The sequence below is a fragment of the Ambystoma mexicanum genome, chromosome 10, assembly GCF_040938575.1.
Source record: "Ambystoma mexicanum isolate Mex_15411 chromosome 10, UKY_AmexF1_1, whole genome shotgun sequence".
NCBI classification, from domain to species: domain Eukaryota; kingdom Metazoa; phylum Chordata; class Amphibia; order Caudata; family Ambystomatidae; genus Ambystoma; species Ambystoma mexicanum.
Genome location: NC_090932.1, coordinates 1281064440 through 1281080705, shown reverse-complemented (window position 1 = coordinate 1281080705; position 16266 = coordinate 1281064440). Strand labels below are relative to the sequence as shown.

General features: G+C 53.0%; 1 protein-coding gene across 3 annotated transcripts in view; it reads right to left on the bottom strand.

The window, feature by feature from the left end:
- NF2 (NF2, moesin-ezrin-radixin like (MERLIN) tumor suppressor) overlaps positions 1 to 16266 on the bottom strand; it is an 855245-nt gene that overhangs the window by 418582 nt on the left and 420397 nt on the right. For all 3 annotated transcript variants that reach the window (XM_069619277.1, XM_069619276.1, XM_069619278.1), the window contains one exon: positions 16126 to 16239. In XM_069619277.1, coding sequence (XP_069475378.1) covers positions 16126 to 16239 — 114 coding nt within the window. The remainder of the gene's footprint in view (positions 1 to 16125; positions 16240 to 16266) is intronic.

Here is a 16266-nt window from a genome sequence, read left to right as displayed (position 1 = left end):
ACTCCTATAAACCCACACCCCCACCCACAACACATCCACCCCACACCCTTAACACCCCCCACCCACAGCTCCAACATACCCAAATCCTACTTACCTTTCCTTCACGCCGTCTCCATGCAGCGCCAGTTCCCTTTAACTTCTGTGATCGGGAACTGGCACCACAGGGTCCTTTTTTTTTCCTCCGGCAGCTGCAGGTTTTCCCCCGCAGCCCCCGCTCACTATACTGTAAAATAAAGTGAGCGGGGTGTTGCGGGGACACCCCGGCAGTCAGTTTTTTTTTAAATGTATTTCCGCCCCCGTTTCTATTTTTTTTTATTTTCGGGTGTGCTGCCGGGGTGTCCCCCGCAACAAGCCGCTCACTGTAGCACACAGTATAGTGAGCGGGTGTTGCGGGGTACACCCCCGTAGTCTTTTTTTGTTATACTTACCTACAATGCTACCACCAAAGGTTCGAACTTTTGGTGTTCGAACCTTTGGTGGTAGCTTTTTTCGGACTTTTTGTACCGTCTGACCTTTTTCTTCGGTCCAATCGTACAATTCCAGAGAGATAGGATCACTGGGCTTGAGGCAAAGGACAAGTCTTTCAGTCCAGTTCTGGATAAGTTGTAGAGGTCGGAGAGTAGAGGCAGGAAGATTTAGAAAGATGCTGTTGCAGTAGTGTAGCCTAAACAGGACCAGATCTCTGGAGACAGTGAGCTTCTGGGGGAAATTGAGGAAAGGAAGAATGCCTCTGAGGAGGTACAGCTGATAGTTTGACTTCCTAGAGACGTCAGCGATGTGAGGAGAGAAGGACAGGGTGAGTCGAAGATGACCAAGTTTCTTAGCCTCACAGGTAGGAAGAGGGCCCAGAGTGGGCGGCCAGAGACAGAGAGAGAGACAGAGACCGAGACAGTGAGAAAAGGAGGTAGCTGGTGTTCAGATGAGGAGGATCTCAGTCTTACTGGCATTAAGTCAGAGATCATTGGCGGCACACCATTCCTGAATTGCAGTCAGACAATCTGCGATGAGAGAAGGAGAAGAGGCGGCCGAGCAGAGCCTTAAACAGAGCTGGGTCTCAACTGCATAACACTGAAAGTTGCAGCAGAAACAGTGATGCGGTGGGCAAGAGGTGCCAGGTATTGGCAGAAAAGCCAGGGAGAAAGCTTAGACGCCTGCGGAACACCACAAGTAGAGAGAGATAGAAGAGAGGACCCCAGTTGGACCCGAGAGGGTCGGTCAGTGAGAAAGCAGGTCAGCCAGGCCAGGGCCAGATCAGTGATATTCAGTTTATCACAGAGGCGATTGAGCAGGATGGCATAGTTGACCATATCAAAAGCAGAAGAAAGATCAAGTAGAATGAGGACAGAAGGAAGGTTAGATCAAGGTTAGAGAGCAGGTCTTCACGGGTGTTCAGGAGAGCAGTTTCCGTGCTTCTGGCAGCTCTGAAGCCAGACTGGTGGTCATGGAGACAACCAACAGATTCAGTGTGCAGATTAAGCTGGGAGATGGCCAGCTTTTACAAGAGTTTGCCAAGGAAAGGAGTGATGGAGATCGGGCGATAGTTGGCTGGAGAGGAAGGATCGGCAGAGGGCTTCTTTAGGAGGGGGTGCAGGAGGGAGTACCTTAGGGGAAGGTTCCAGTGGCTAAGGAGTGATTGCAGAAATCGACCAAGGCTGAAGCAAGGGTATCGATATGGTCCTTGATAGTTCTGGATGAACAGGGGAGAACCTGTTTTGACAAGACTTTGATAGATCAGACTTGTCCAGAAACATCCTCTGGTGTGCACAAGGCAAAAGGAAGAGAAGGGAAGGGAGAAGGAGAGACGCCACAGGAGGGCCACGAGTGAAGGAGGAGGAGGAGGAGGAGGAGGAGGAAGAGAGGGTGGACAGGTTGTCCTGAATTTTAATGATGAAATGAGAAGCCAAGGCTGTACAGAGAGACCGGGAGGGAACAGGAGAGGTAGAGACTGCAGCAGGATTGGCCAGCTCTTTGCAGATTTTGAAGAGTTTGGCCGAGCTGTTAGATGCCGCAGAGACGTGGGTTTGGATATGGGCTCTCTTCTTGGCAAGGACAGAGAGTCTGTATTGCCTTTGGAGCAGGCAGCAGGCCAGTTTGGCAGAGGGTGCACCTGATGCCCTCCACTTCCTCTCAGTCACCCTGCCCTTGCGTTTGAGGGTGACTAGGTTGGAGTCGTACCAAGAGTTGCACTTGGATTTGGGCTTCAAGCAGATGCTCATGACAGGAGCAAGTACATCAAGAGTGTTAGAGATAGAAAGATTAAGGTTATATAGGGCTGTGTCAGGGTGAGAGTCAGCCAAAGTTGCAGAAGGGAGGAAAGTAGTAGCAGTGGAAGCTTCAACTGACACACTTCATGGGTCGGATGACCAAGAATGTAGGGGGCAGTGTTGGAGTCAGATTGGCCTGAGGGGTAGCGAGAGAGATGTGGGAGGAAAGGAGAAAATTATCACTCCAGGAGACGGTTGAGAGGTGGGGGGGGGAGGGGGTCTGAAGAGATCAGAACATCCAGGGTGTGCCCTGCAGAGTGAGTCAGGCCAGAGGGAAGAATAGGGAGGGAGAGAGAGGGTCGTAGAGGCTGCAAAAGAGTCCTGAAGAAGAGCAGGTGGCATCAAGGTGGATGTTAAGGTATCTGAGGAGGAGAATTTGAGCTTTAGAGGAGTAGGAGAGATCCGCCCACTCAGAGGAAGGGGGCGACCTGGTCAGCGGGCCTGTAAATAGTGGCCACAGTGAGAGAAAGGTCAGGAGAGATAGAGAGCCTGCAGACCAGGCATTCAATGGAGGAGTAATCCTGCATAGGAATGATAGAAGCATGGATCCACTCCAGGAAGATAAAGGCTACACCCCCACCGGGACGGTTGGTTCTGGGTTCGGAGAGGATCTTGTAGCCATCAGGAAGGAGAGTGTCACCGCTCATGAGAGCCGGCGGTGAACCAAGTCTCGATCACACCGAGTACATCCAAATCGACTTCTTCCAGGAGACGGCAGATGTCAGAGGAGTGTGACAGCTGAGCAAGAGTTGAGAGTAGCAATGTTAGGCATGATGCCCCTTTGAAGGACTTCCATGGAGGGGTACAGGTCAGAGGTACGCCCTGTGGAAGTGTTGCAGGTGCCAGAGGATGGGCAGAGGTGGAAGGAGGAGAAGGCAAGGTAGCCAGGGAGGAGGCGGAGGTGGGTACCAGAGGTGTGGCTGAGGAAAGAGGCAACAGGGTGACAAGAGAAGCAGCAGAGGTAGCCGTAGGGGTGTCAGAGGACAGAGGCAGCACAGGAGCTATAGAGGGAAAGGAAGGGACAGCAGGAGAAGAGAGGAAGTTGATATGGCGCCGGAAGCGTCTATCAAAAAGAACATTTAATGTTCCATTGTAAGCTCTAAGCCAAAAGCAAATGTATATATGTAATGATGCAAGAGCAATACGTTTAATGTTCACAAAATACTTAATAAAAGCAAAACATTTTAAATTAAAAAAAAAAAAATGTAAAGGGGAGGTTGGCCCGAGGGCCTTGGACCATGACAGGGCCATTTAGGTATGCAATAATGATGGTCTTGGAGGAGTGGAAGGGGGCGAGGAGGGCCTCCCACCAGGTGCCACCATTAATGAGCGAAGAGGAGAACGAGAGAGAACAGACCATATGGGGAGTCCATAGGCCTGGAGCGGGAACGACTAAGAGGATGTCGGTAAGGGTCTGTCTGGAGGAAGCACTGGTGTAGGTATCAGCGATAGATATCAGCGATAGGGAGGCCTGGGTTGGAGACCAAGATGTACCTTTTGAGCATCTTCCTGCCAGACTTAGTGAGGAGGATAGGATAGTCTATAGAAAAGCAGTCAGAGAAGATAGGTGAGACAGAGCACCATAGAGGGTGCAGAGAGGAAGAGGGGGGGGTGAGAGAAGGCGGAGGGTTGGAAGCAGGCAGGTGGTGGGAAAACGCTAGGGGGGACACGGAAGGAGGAGGGGCACACAAAGGACAGAACAACACACAGAAAATCAGATGCAATACCTTGACAAAAGTCAATCACCAAAGGAACCTAGAAATAAAGAATGAACACAGCAGGAATGCAGGCAGTACAGTGCTTAATGTGTGCCTGTGTTTGCCAGTGGCCAACACCGGCACTTTTTTTGGGGACCAACACTTTTGTTTGGGAGATCTGACTGCTCCCTGCAGTGGGAACAGACAGATCTTCAAAAATGACCCCAAAAATGCACCAACTCCGCCAGCTCAGCTGGTCCGAGCACTCCTTGATGTGCATAGCAGGCCAGCAGCAGCTGCAGGCCTTGCCTTGTTGTGGGGCTCAGGGAGTAACGGAGGCGGAACCCACCAGCCCGGGGAGGAGATGGGCCGCCAGGCCGGCCTGTGACACTCCTCCGACCTCTGCAGCCGCTACTGCAGCAGCGGCAGTGCGGCACTGCATGGGCCCGCAGCAATGTAATGCTCATTGCCATCACCGCCGCCGGGCCCGGTATATAATGTATTTTATTTGCTACTAGGAGTTCTTGAAGCAAAAAAAGCCAGGGGTGACGGGTCATCCAACGTGTGCCGGCGTGGGCCCCATGACTGTTTTGTGTGCCAGCGAGGGTGCACAGACTCAATATGTAGTGTAGAGAGACACCCTAGCTCGTGTGCACGTGCAGGAAGCAGCGGCAAATTAATTAAGCATCCTATTTTTCTGGTCGAGTATCGACGGGACCAGTAATCCTCTACTCCTTTGAGTTGACTCACCTAGTCGGACCGGACCAGTGCCAGTGGGGAAGAGGGAAGTAAGGTAGGAGAGCACCAGAGACTAACATGACATAAGTAAACTCTCAAGTTAAATTAGCAGCTGCAGCCCACTGTCTGAGCCCAGCTGGCAGCCAGGCAACACACTTTCACGCACGTCGTACAGCGAGATTGAACGAGTTGCTACAACTCGGTCAATCTCACTGTGCATGCGTCACCATGTAAGTGGGAAAAAAGGACCACTAGTATTGGTACTGGCTGCTGCATCCAAAAAGGAGAGAGTGGGATGGACTCTGACCGGGAGGATGTCGAATGGGTTGGGGGTGGGGGGGGGGGCTCCGAGGATCACAAACTTGGCACAAATAGTTGGATTTCAAGATGTACATTATTGATATTAGGAGTTTACATAAAAAAAATAAAAAACACACATATTTCATAATAAAGCCACATCATTCATAGCAACATGTTAAGCCAAAAGAATATCATTGTGGCTTTAAGGTTCACATCCTGAATGCCAACGGTAAACTATAAGTCCCAGAATGCAAGATAATGCCAACCTGGCGGATGCGTGTGCGTGTCTCTAGCTGAGACTTGGGCTGTGTGCGTGTCTGCCTAGCTGAGACTTGGGCAACAGGCAGTGCTTGAATGTCCAGCCTGAACCGATTCTATATTTGGCACAGGATAAAGACGAAGGGGTTCAATCTGAGCCTGCCAGTCCGGAAACAACAGTACCGGTAAGCTTACCGGCACCGTTTTTTCTGGACCGGCATATTACAGGTCTGCATGCCGGAGCTGCTGTGCCAGACAGGTCGGAACCTGCCGGACACAGCAGCCACGGTAAGCAGACCGTCACGGAAGCACTGGCACCGTTATTAACAGGGCTTCTGTTTTCCCCATTTCCATAGAGTCCAATAGGACTCTATGGAAGGAACAAGTTACTTACCTGTAACTGTTGTTCTCCAGCATGGGTCTGGCATGGATTCACATGCTCATGAATATTGCCCGTCGTCAGGCTGGGAATCCTCGGTAAAGAAAAAACCAGTATCAGTTTCGTTTCTGATCTGTCTTTCGTAGTAATAACCAATCACTGGTCTCTGCGTCATACTGACCACAGCCAATGACTGCCCTCTACCTAAGCACCGCCTCTGGCAGCCATCTTCAGATTTGGAAGCACGTGAAGTGGCAGTATGACCAAGTGAAGAGCCGCAGAGGGGTAGGCGGGAGGGTTCGCATGTGAATCCATGCCAGACCCATGCTGGAGAACAACAGTTACAGGTAAGTAACTTGTTCCTTCTCCAGCATGGGGTCTGGCATGGTTTCACATGCTCATGAATAAAGAATACATAGCAGTACACACATGCACAACCACGGGAGGTGGCAAAGGCTCAACATTAAGCAGTACATCAAACTCAACATTAAGCATCTTACCTCCTCACCAGGCTCACCTCAGGCGAACAGGTTGCGCAGCACTGCTTGGCCGACCCTGGACTCCTCCCTGGAATCCCGATCGACGCAGTAGAATTTCGTGAAGGTGTGCGTCGACCTCCACGTAGCAGCCCTGCATATGTCCAGCAGGGGCACACCAGAAAGGAACGCCGTGGTAGCTGCGATCGCTCTGGTGGAATGGGCTCTCGGACGGCCAGGCAGTGGTCGGTTTGCCAACCGATGACAGTACATGATACAGCCGGAGAGCCATCTGGAAATGGAAGCCTTCGAGAGAGCCTTCCCCTGATTGACAGGTCCAAAGTTCACAAAGAGTTGTGACGTCTTCCGAAAACACTTCGTGCGGTCCACGTAGAACTTCAGCGCTCTAGCCACATCCAGCGAGTGCAAAGTCCTCTCAGCCGGCGACGAAGGCGACGGGAAGAACACAGGCAACACCAAGGGTTTGTTGAGATGGAAGTCCGACGGTACCTTGGGCATGAAGGAGGGGTGCGTCCTGAGCACTACCCTCGTGTCGTGAAAAGTCAAGTACTGGGCCTTGCAGGAAAGGGCCTGGATCTCTCCCACCCGTCGTGCGGAGGTGATGGCCACAAGAAACGCTGTTTTCCACGACAGAAACTTCAACGGGGCCGAGTGCAGAGGCTCGAACGGAGGTCCCATGAGCTTGGTCAGCACCACGTTGATCTCCCACGCCGGGGCCGGAGCCTTCACCGGCGGGAACGATCTGAACAGTCCCTTCATGAACTCTTTCACCAGACGATGAGACCACAAGGACGTCCGGCCCGTGGTTCTGGTGTATCGGGAGATCGCAGCAAGATGAATCTTGATGGACGCGTGTGCCAGTCCAGCTTTGGCCAGCGTCAGCAGGTACGGCAGTACCTGGGGAGCCGTAATCCGTAGAGGGTTAATCTTCTGTGCGTGGCACCAGACAGAGAACCTCTTCCATTTGTGTCCGTAGCATTTAAGAGTCGAGGACGCCCTGGCCTTTGCAAGAACCTCTCTGCAGTCGGCCGGTATGTCGTATCCTCCAAACTCTAGTGCTGCAGGAGCCAGGCCTGCAAGTTCAGCGATTTCGGGTCGTGGTGGAGGATGGCGCCTCCTTCCCTGGAGAGTAGATCCGCGTCCACCGGCAGCTTGATTGGCGGGGACGCTGACAAGTCCAGAAGGTCCGGGAACCATATCTGCCTCGGCCACGCAGGTGCGACGAGGATCATCCTGCACCGTGACCTCTTGAGCTGGTTGACGAGTCGGATTAGCAGTGGCAAAGGAGGGAACGCGTAGAGGAACAGGCCCTCCCAGGGGAACGAGAAAGCATCGCCCATGCTCCTCGCCTGGGGAAACCTGCTGGCGAACCTCCGGCACTTGGAGTTCGTCGCCGTCGCGAACAGGTCGATCTGGGGTGTGCCCCACCGTTGGAAGAGGCGATCCACTAGATCCTGCCGTAGTTCCCACTCGTGGCACGAGCGCAGCTCCCTGCTGAGTGAGTCGGCGATGGTGTTTTTTATCCCTGCCTGATGAAACGGCACCAGAAACATCCTTTGGGCGACGGCCCAATGCCACAGGTCCTGCGCCTCCTTGGACAGTGCTGGGGACCTGGTTCTGCCCTGTTTCCTGATGTAAAACATGGTGGTGGTGTTGTCGGTGAAGATCCTCACCACCTTGCCCTTGAGGGACGGAAGGAAGGACCTGAGGGCCCAGAACACTGCACGGAGCTCCAGGACGTTGATATGGAGGGACTTCTCTGTCGGGAGCCGAAGGCCTCTCGCGTGCAGATTTTCGGTGTGCGCTCCCCACCCTTCCAGGGAGGCATCCGTGGTCACTGTCTCCTGGTGGTCTGGGGTCTGGAAGTCCATGCCCGCCGTCAGATGCGCGCGGTTGCCCCACCACCGGACCGCTCGGCGGAAACTCTCGTCGTTTGTGATCCTCTCCTCGAAGCCGCCCGTCGTTTGGATCCAGCGCGCGTCCAGGAACTCCTGCAACGGGTGCATCCGGAGCCTGCACATGGGAATGAGGTAGCTGCAAGAAGACATCATTCCGAGGAGGGACTTGATGGACCTCACCTTGGCCGCGTCGGAAACCAACATCCGCTGTACCTTGCCCAGGATGGACCTGGTCCTTTCCTCCGACGGGGAGGCCAGAAGGGACACTGTGTCGAGCTTCGCTCCCAGAAACAGTGTGTTTTGCGCGGGTACCAGGTGGGACTTGGCGTAGTTCACGGAGAATCCCAGGTCCGTGAGAAGTTGGACGGTCCTTGCCGTGTGCTCCACGGCGAGCTCCCTCGTCTTGGCTCGGATGAGCCAGTCGTCCAGGTAGGGGTAGACGTGGATCCCCTCGCGGCGCAGCTGCGCCGCCACCGGTGCAAGGCACTTGGTGAATACCCTGGGTGCCGACCGTAGTCCGAAGGGGAGGGCTTTGAACTGGTAGTGACGCCCTTGGACCACAAACCTGAGGAATTTTCGGTGCCCCTTTAGGATGGGAATATGGAAGTAGGCATCCTCCAAATCCAACGACGACAGGAAGTCTCCTTCCTCCAGCTGACCCAGGACGTGCTGGAGGGTGACCATCCGGAACTTCTGCGCCTTGATGAACTTGTTCAGACGTCGCAGGTCTAGGATGGGGCGCCATCCTCCCGTCTTCTTCTTCACGAGGAAGTATCTCGAGTAAACTCCGGAGCCCCGAAGCCTCTTTGGGACGAGTTCGATGGCGCCCTTCCTGAGCATCGCCTTTACCTCCAGGAGAAGCTGAGGGACGTGAAGCTCTTTCCTGGCCACGGGGGTGACGCGCGGGCACCTTCTTTGAAACTCGAGCGCGTGGCCCCGGGCTAAGGCGTCCAGCACCCAACGGTCGGTGGAGATGGACTCCCACACGCTGACGAAGCTCGCCAGCCGGCCTCCCACTGGGGTGCTTCGGTGGGGGCCCGACCCCACGGCCGGTTCAATCCTGTTTCGACGAGGCTTTGCCGCCTTGACCTCCTTGGCGACGACGGGGGGGTCCGCCAGACTTGCCTCGTCCTCTGTAGGCCTCCTGAGACGACGAGCGGGCCGCTTGACGGTAGGTGGAGAAACCGCCGCCGGAACCTTTGGAGGCGCCCTTGCCTCCGCTGCTCCGAAAGGGCGTCCGTCGTTGCTGCAGAACCCCAATGGCCCGGGCCGTCTCAGTGTCCGCTTTAATGGCCTGAAGGGAATCGTCCACTGTTTTCCCAAACAGGTTGTTCCCATCGAACGGCATGTCCAGGACTCTGGTCTGTACGTCTTGACGGAAGTCCGTAGCCTTGAGCCATCCACGCCGCCTAAGGCACACGCCGTTGCCCAACTGGCAAAACCCAGTGTCGGCGATGTCCGTCGCAATAGTGATGGCGTGGTCCGACGCCACCTCACCTTCCTGTAGGATCTCCAGGGCATCCGCCCTCTTGTCGTCCGGTAGGAAGTCCAGCAGGGGAGCCAGTTTGTACCATAGCTCCCTGTCGTAGCGGGCCACGATAGCCAAGGCGTTGGCCGCTTTAATCGTCGTCGCTGCAGACGAGATGACCCTGCGTCCCATAGCGTCCAATTTCTTTCCCTCGCCGTCCGGTGGGGAAGTCGATGTGGAGGCCGCACCCCCCCCCCCGCTTTCTTCCTGGCCGCCGCGGAGACGACGGAGTCCGGGGTAGGCTGCGCCCGAAGGCACAGGGGGGCCGCGTCCGGGACCCGGTACTTCTTCTCGTACCGGTCTCTTCTAGCTGGCGTCGTGGAAGGGTTCTTGAGGAGGGCGAGGCCCTCATCCCAAATGTCGTCCAGTAGAGGCACCGCGAGGACTGTCTTCCTCTTGGCCTCGCGCCGTTGATAAAGGAATCCTTCCTTTTTCTTCTCCTCAGGGCAGAGTTGGAAAAGCTCGGATGCCCTGGCGATCATGGAGTGGAACGATCCAATCTCGTCGGGCGGAGAAGCCCTGGTGGGAGGTGACGACGGTAGATCCTCGTCGTATACCTCGTCGTCCGTACCCGTCGCTGCCGTGTTAGTCCCCGTATCATCCCCTCGGGTGGACGGGGAGGAGGGCTGGACGGGGCGCGACGGCTGAAAAGGAGGTGGAGGGTGAAATCCTTCTTTTCTTGGGCGGGGGAACACCAGAAGGTCCCGGTTCAGGATCCCCCGACGGGAGAAGTTCTTCCGTCGGCAACGGTAGTCTCGTCCTTATCTCTGAGCATAAGGACTGTATAGCCAACAAAATGGCCGCCGAGTTGTCTTGGGGCGCTGGCAGAGGGGAATCCGACGGGCGATAAGGGGCCCCGTCGGCACCCTCGGCGATGTCGTCGTCACCTGCGTCGGGATCCATCCCGACGGGCCGGTCTTTTTCCACGCCAAGGCCGTGGCTTAAGACCTCGATCAGCTCTTCCTCCGAGGTTGAGGCCGAATCTACGACGACGCCCTGCCCCCCCTTTTTCTTCCCCGCCGGGGATTTCACGGGGGTCCTATCGATGGGCACAAAAGAGGACTCCCTCCGAGGTGGCAGGGAGACTCTGAGCCCCGAGGTCGCCACCACTGGTGTAGCCTCCACAGGCTGAGCCAGGGCCGCCGCGACAGTATCGATAGAGGGCTTGGCCGGATGGATTAAGGCCTTCACCACCTTAGGTGCGCTCACCGCCTTATCCTTGAGGGGGGGGACACTGCCTCGCTCCCCCTCCGATGGGGCCTTCGAGCTCGACCGGGGCCTCTCCAGGAGCTTCGCCGGGTGCTCGCCCTTCCTCTTACCCGACCCAGAGCGTTGGCTCGTGGCTGAAGGTGCCGGGGAGGGTGCGCCCTGCCTGGCGCCCGTAGAGCCCGACCGTTCGGCGCTCCCGGTGCCAGCGGACTCGCGGCGCTTGGCCTTGTGTTGGACCCCCGTCGCCGGGGCGTCCTCAAAGGTCTTAGAAGACCGCTCGGATTTCTTCCTCTTCTTCTCGCCTGACGGGCTCTTCCCTTCCAGCCAGTTGGCGAGACGTTGATGGCGGTCCTTCATGGTCCGCTCCGACATATTGCCGCAAAACGCACAGTCCTTCTCCACGTGCGTCTTGTCCTCATGTAAGCAGTAGAGACAAAAGGAGTGTTCGTCCTCCTTAAAGACGTTCTGCAGCTGGCATCCAGGGCAGATCCTGAACAGCTTTCCGGGCGTCGAGCTTCCCTTCTCCTGGGCCATGTCCGGGCCTGAGAAGCTTCTGGAGTCCTCCAAAAGCGTAGCTCGACGAAATCTTCACCCTTGAGGGGCGCAGACGAATCCGACACGGGTCCCCGTTAATCGGATGGAGAGTCGGTGGAGCTTGAGGCTCTTTTGACCGAAAAAACGAAGTTTTTGAGAAAAAACGTGAAAAAATAGCACTAACGCTCGAGAGCAATAGCACGAGGATCCCAACTCATGAACGTGCGGTAAAAATCTGAAGATGGCTGCCAGAGGCGGTGCTTAGGTAGAGGGCAGTCATTGGCTGTGGTCAGAATGACCAGAGACCAGTGATTGGTTATTACTACGAGACAGATCAGAAACGAAACTGATACTGGTTTTTTCTTTACTGAGGATTCCCAGCCTGACGACGGGGAATATTCATGAGCATGTGAATCCATGCCAGACCCCATGCTGGAGAATGGGGATTTACAATTTACCAGCGACTTTCCAGACCGCCGGGGTTGTAATCACCCCCTGTTACCGGCAAGTCGGGTGCCGGTAAATCATTACGGGTTGGGCGGCAACCTGCCGGTAGTACCGGCACGGTTACCGCTGGACTCGTAATGAGCCCCAATGTGTCAAGGATGCGTTTCTTGAGCCTTTGAAGTAAAGATACACTAGTGGTACGGTGTACCAATGATTTATACTACACTTCCATCTCTGGCCTACCCTGTAAAAATTGCCAGACCCAGTCCCTAATATTTCTAAATGGTCTGCTCCTCAGTAATTTAGTTTTCAGTGTGCGCACTTCAAAAAATCTGCACTCACGGTTTAATTGGCAAAAGCACTACTTCATGTATAGTAATAGGGAGCTCTGGCATATAGCACATCACAATTTGTTACTTGGTGCAATCATGGCAACACTACATAAAGAAATGGGACCTTTACCTAATTTGTATCCCCCATCTATGCTGTGGTATGTGTATTCTGCTCATTGTACCATGCATGTCGCTACCATCAATACTACAGCAGCTGCACATTCTGTGAAGCCGCTAATCCAAGTTCTGTATCAATGCTGGTGCTGTGTACCTTTGGCATACGACAAACTATTAGTGTCCTGCTGTTCTACAAGCACTGGAGGAGTGGGGGGGGGGGGGTTGGGGCACACATAGAAGGCACAACCGCTCTTCTCTTTCACTACTGTATCGGTACTATGGCACTATTTCGAGAGCACATGTCAGCGCTATACAAATCATAACTACAAAGCAACATAACGTTCAGAGAGATTGACACTGACAAGGAGCCGGGCCGCATTAGTGAGTCAAGATTTTTTGGGACCTGGCACTTCTTTTTTTTTTTTTACAAATTAAGCACGTAGTACAATGTAAGAAAACAACCATGGAGAACAAAACGTCAACAGTACACAATAGATGAGGGGCAGGAGCTAAGAAAGAGGGGGAGGGAAAGGGGCCGCAGGGAATGCGGGGAGCGCAGCGGCTAAGAGAAGGAGGGGTGTGCGTGGCCTAGAGTTGCGAGGGAGCGCACGCAGCCTAAATTGGGAGGGATTGAATGCAGACTAAGATGCGAAGGGGGGCACACTGCCTAGGATGCGAGGGAGTGCACGCAGCCTACAGTAAGAGAGTGCACGCAGCCCAAGATGTTGGGAGCGGATGCGAAGGAGCGCACGCGGCCTAGAGTTGCGAGGGAGCAGCGCATGTGGCCAAAGATGTGAGGGAGCGCATGCGAACCAGAGGTGCGAGGGAGCACAGTACGCGGCGGAGGGGTGGGGGGGGACAATGCAGTAAAGTGGCTTGCACAACTGGAAGCCAAAATTAAAGTTGCTACCAACTTACTCCCTAAAACCAATGTAGGGTGATACAATCACCCTAGGTCAATAATGGGGTGCCTGGCCTGCAAAAATATCAGTGATCCAGAAAAATAAAGGGAAAAAAGCAAACAAAAAATTGAGGGACCATAAAAAGTGGTCCTAGAATATCCAAAAACATTCATTCTGTCTTAACATATCAAAGGTAGGGAGAAGCGCGGTTCCATCACAACTAGATTAAAGAGGCAAAGACCAGTTGTTTCATCATTCCGCTTGTAGGTAGAACGCCGAGAGGGGCCGCTTTTGAAAAATGGTGGTACGTCATCCTTTGGGCTGTTAGGCACTCAAACTATCTGATCGGGTCTACACCTTTAGAGTCCAAGCCGATCAAAAGCCTTTAATGTGAATTAAGGCCATAAGGAGAAAGAATCCCTTTTGCGCAGGTGGTGAAGGAAGGGATTTGCTTCACTCGATCATAGGACTATTTTGAGCTATGTGAAGGGACAATGATTTTTAGTTAAGTTTGCCAAACTCAAATAGGAAGACACCCCGTTGTGGCATTAGTCGTGTCCCGATCTGGGAATGGCACACTAGTGGCCGGAAAGTCCTAAACTGTAGCTCAGTCACGAAATCGCGAGGAGTCCAAATCTCAGGCCTCGCTAATGATGCAACTCTGTTTTATGCTATCTGAGAGAACTTCAGTCTTCCGGCGAATGGTGTCTCTAATGTAGGGTGTGCTTTCTCTGGGAGTGGAACCTTTACCTATCACGGTGGCACAGATTCTGTGTTGCAATGCTTTGCAACGAACTTATATAACATTAGCCCGTTACGCGGCAGAGCCCTTAGGTGGCGCTCTTGCATTGAAAATCCAAAAGAAGTTTAATTGCTAAACTTGGTTTCCTTAGATTAAATGGATAAGAACTTGGCCATGTGTGATCACGGCTAGTACCTGCCCAGAAAGCTTGAAGCAGGACTGTCCAATTTTGGCCTTTGCACCAGCAGGATGTCGGATAAAAGGCTAAATCTCGATCCTTTGTGTTTGCCCAAGAAGTTTGAATTTGGAATCCCCAATCATTAGGTAGCCGCCAAAAAATTGAAAGGATGAATGACTTTGATTGCAAGCGGAGTGGACATAATTCGCCGCCAATACTCTTACAGAGCAAGCGAATCTGTGGCTTATTTTTGTCAATCGCTGGGACGTTCCTGAAAGCACCCGAAAGGCTAATCCAAACCGAGGAGGACTATGAAGTATTTCTCCTGCGGCATATATACACGAAGAAAAGCGGGGCGGAAACAATGGGCCATTAGACGAACCGCAAAGCCTGCACGAGAAAACGAGGATGGGTGAATAGAAGTCTGTTAAAGAAAGCAATATAGAAAAATAGGGAGAGAGCAGTACGAGCCAGCTGCATCGGGGACGGCGTCAGAGTCTTCCAACCCTTTCAAATGAAAGGTCCCTCGGCATCGGGGGACGGAGGAGAGAGAGAGAGAGAGAGAGAGAGAGATAGAGAGAGAGAGAGAGAGAGAGGGGCAGCAACTGTTCCCATGTTGCGAGTTAGAGTCGTACTATACTGCAATGGATTCCTTTCTATATTGTTTTAGTTCTCGGGCTTTAAACGTGTGCTTATTTTAGCGCTCGCGCTACAAACTTCATTCGCTGGGGGCACAAAACACCCGGGCGTTAATAGCCGGCCCTTAGAATGAGACAGCCAGCAGGGAGCTGAAACACTAAACGCCCACTAAAAAGCTATACATTCTTATTTGTTAGCACAGGGTTGATGAGGAAGAACCTGTGTTAAAAGACAAGTTGATAATCAGTGTGCATTTCGTGTTTCAGCTCCCTGCTGGTTGGTCATCCCGTGGTAATTAGTGGCCATTAACCGGTGGCTGTATTGGTCTTCATTATAATGAACTCCAGGGGTGCCACAGACTGTTTTGGGAGGACAACGGAAGGCAGCAATATCAGCAGGGGTCACAGAAAGCCCGAACTCACTGAAGAGCCACAAGGGTGGTGTCCTCAGTTCAGGATAGCATGGCAGCTATGTGAAACTCAAACCCAGGCTGATGCGAGTTGTGGCCCCACCTGGCCTCGCCTTCTTGGCAGGCAGCCTGCGCAGAAACCCGAGCCCACCGCTGACCCCAACAAACCAAGTCACATGCCAAAGACACTACCAGAAATATTTTATTTGGTTACTCAAGCGTAAACTGCTTCATCATTTTACTCCACAGCGGATATATATATGTTTATTAATATAGTTTATGGAAAGCCCCTTGATGCATATTTTAAGCGTCAGACTTTAGATAGAGACTTTAACATGGATTACTCATCCTTTTTTACTGCTAGGAGTAAGGAAGGATGTCCCAAAGGAATGAGACCTCCCACCTATCCTTCCCGAAGGCACTCAAAACCAAGCTCTTCAACTAGCCCTATTGGGCCCAAGCAGACTTCGGATTTAGGAAGGTTGAGTTATAGCTGGCTCCCCTATAACCATGGAACCATTGCAACTTCCTTTTGTCCCTTCTTGTTCACAGTGTCACGTCTAACCACGTCTGGTATCAGGTTCACTGTAACCACGAACCACAGACAGTAGGTATTGCTGCTTCATGTAACCAAGTAAGCCTCGTTGAACAGTGCCACGATGCCCCAGGGCCGCTTTGTGCACTTTATAAATGTAACAAAATAAAATTAAAATAAATGAGTTAGGTGGATTTGAGGGAATCATGTTATCTAGTTATGGTTAGGGATGAAATAACCTTTACAGGCCTGATTTACTCAGGACAGGTCACGTTCCAACGATTTCCAAAATAAATACACTCCCATGGAAAGTGAACGATGGTTTGAGCAAAAGGCAGCACTGTTGATGGCCGATCCCCGAGGCTGTTTGCTTCAATTTCAGTCCCATAATCTTCAGACTAGCCCCGTTCCCCAGCACTTTAGCCCAACCTCCTTGCCAACCCAATCCGCTCATTTCATTAGGTATTCAAAAGCTCTTCAATCTCTGCTTGGCACATGTGATGCAGTCAGCCTCTTGCTCACCTGCTTCCTGGCCTTCTCCTCCCTAGCCTGGGCCTTCATCTGTTGTACCTCAAGGGAGTCTGCTTTCCGTCGGCGCATGAAGAGATCATGGTTTCCAATGCAGAGTTGCAAGATCTTTTAAAGAAAAAAAACAAAAAAAAA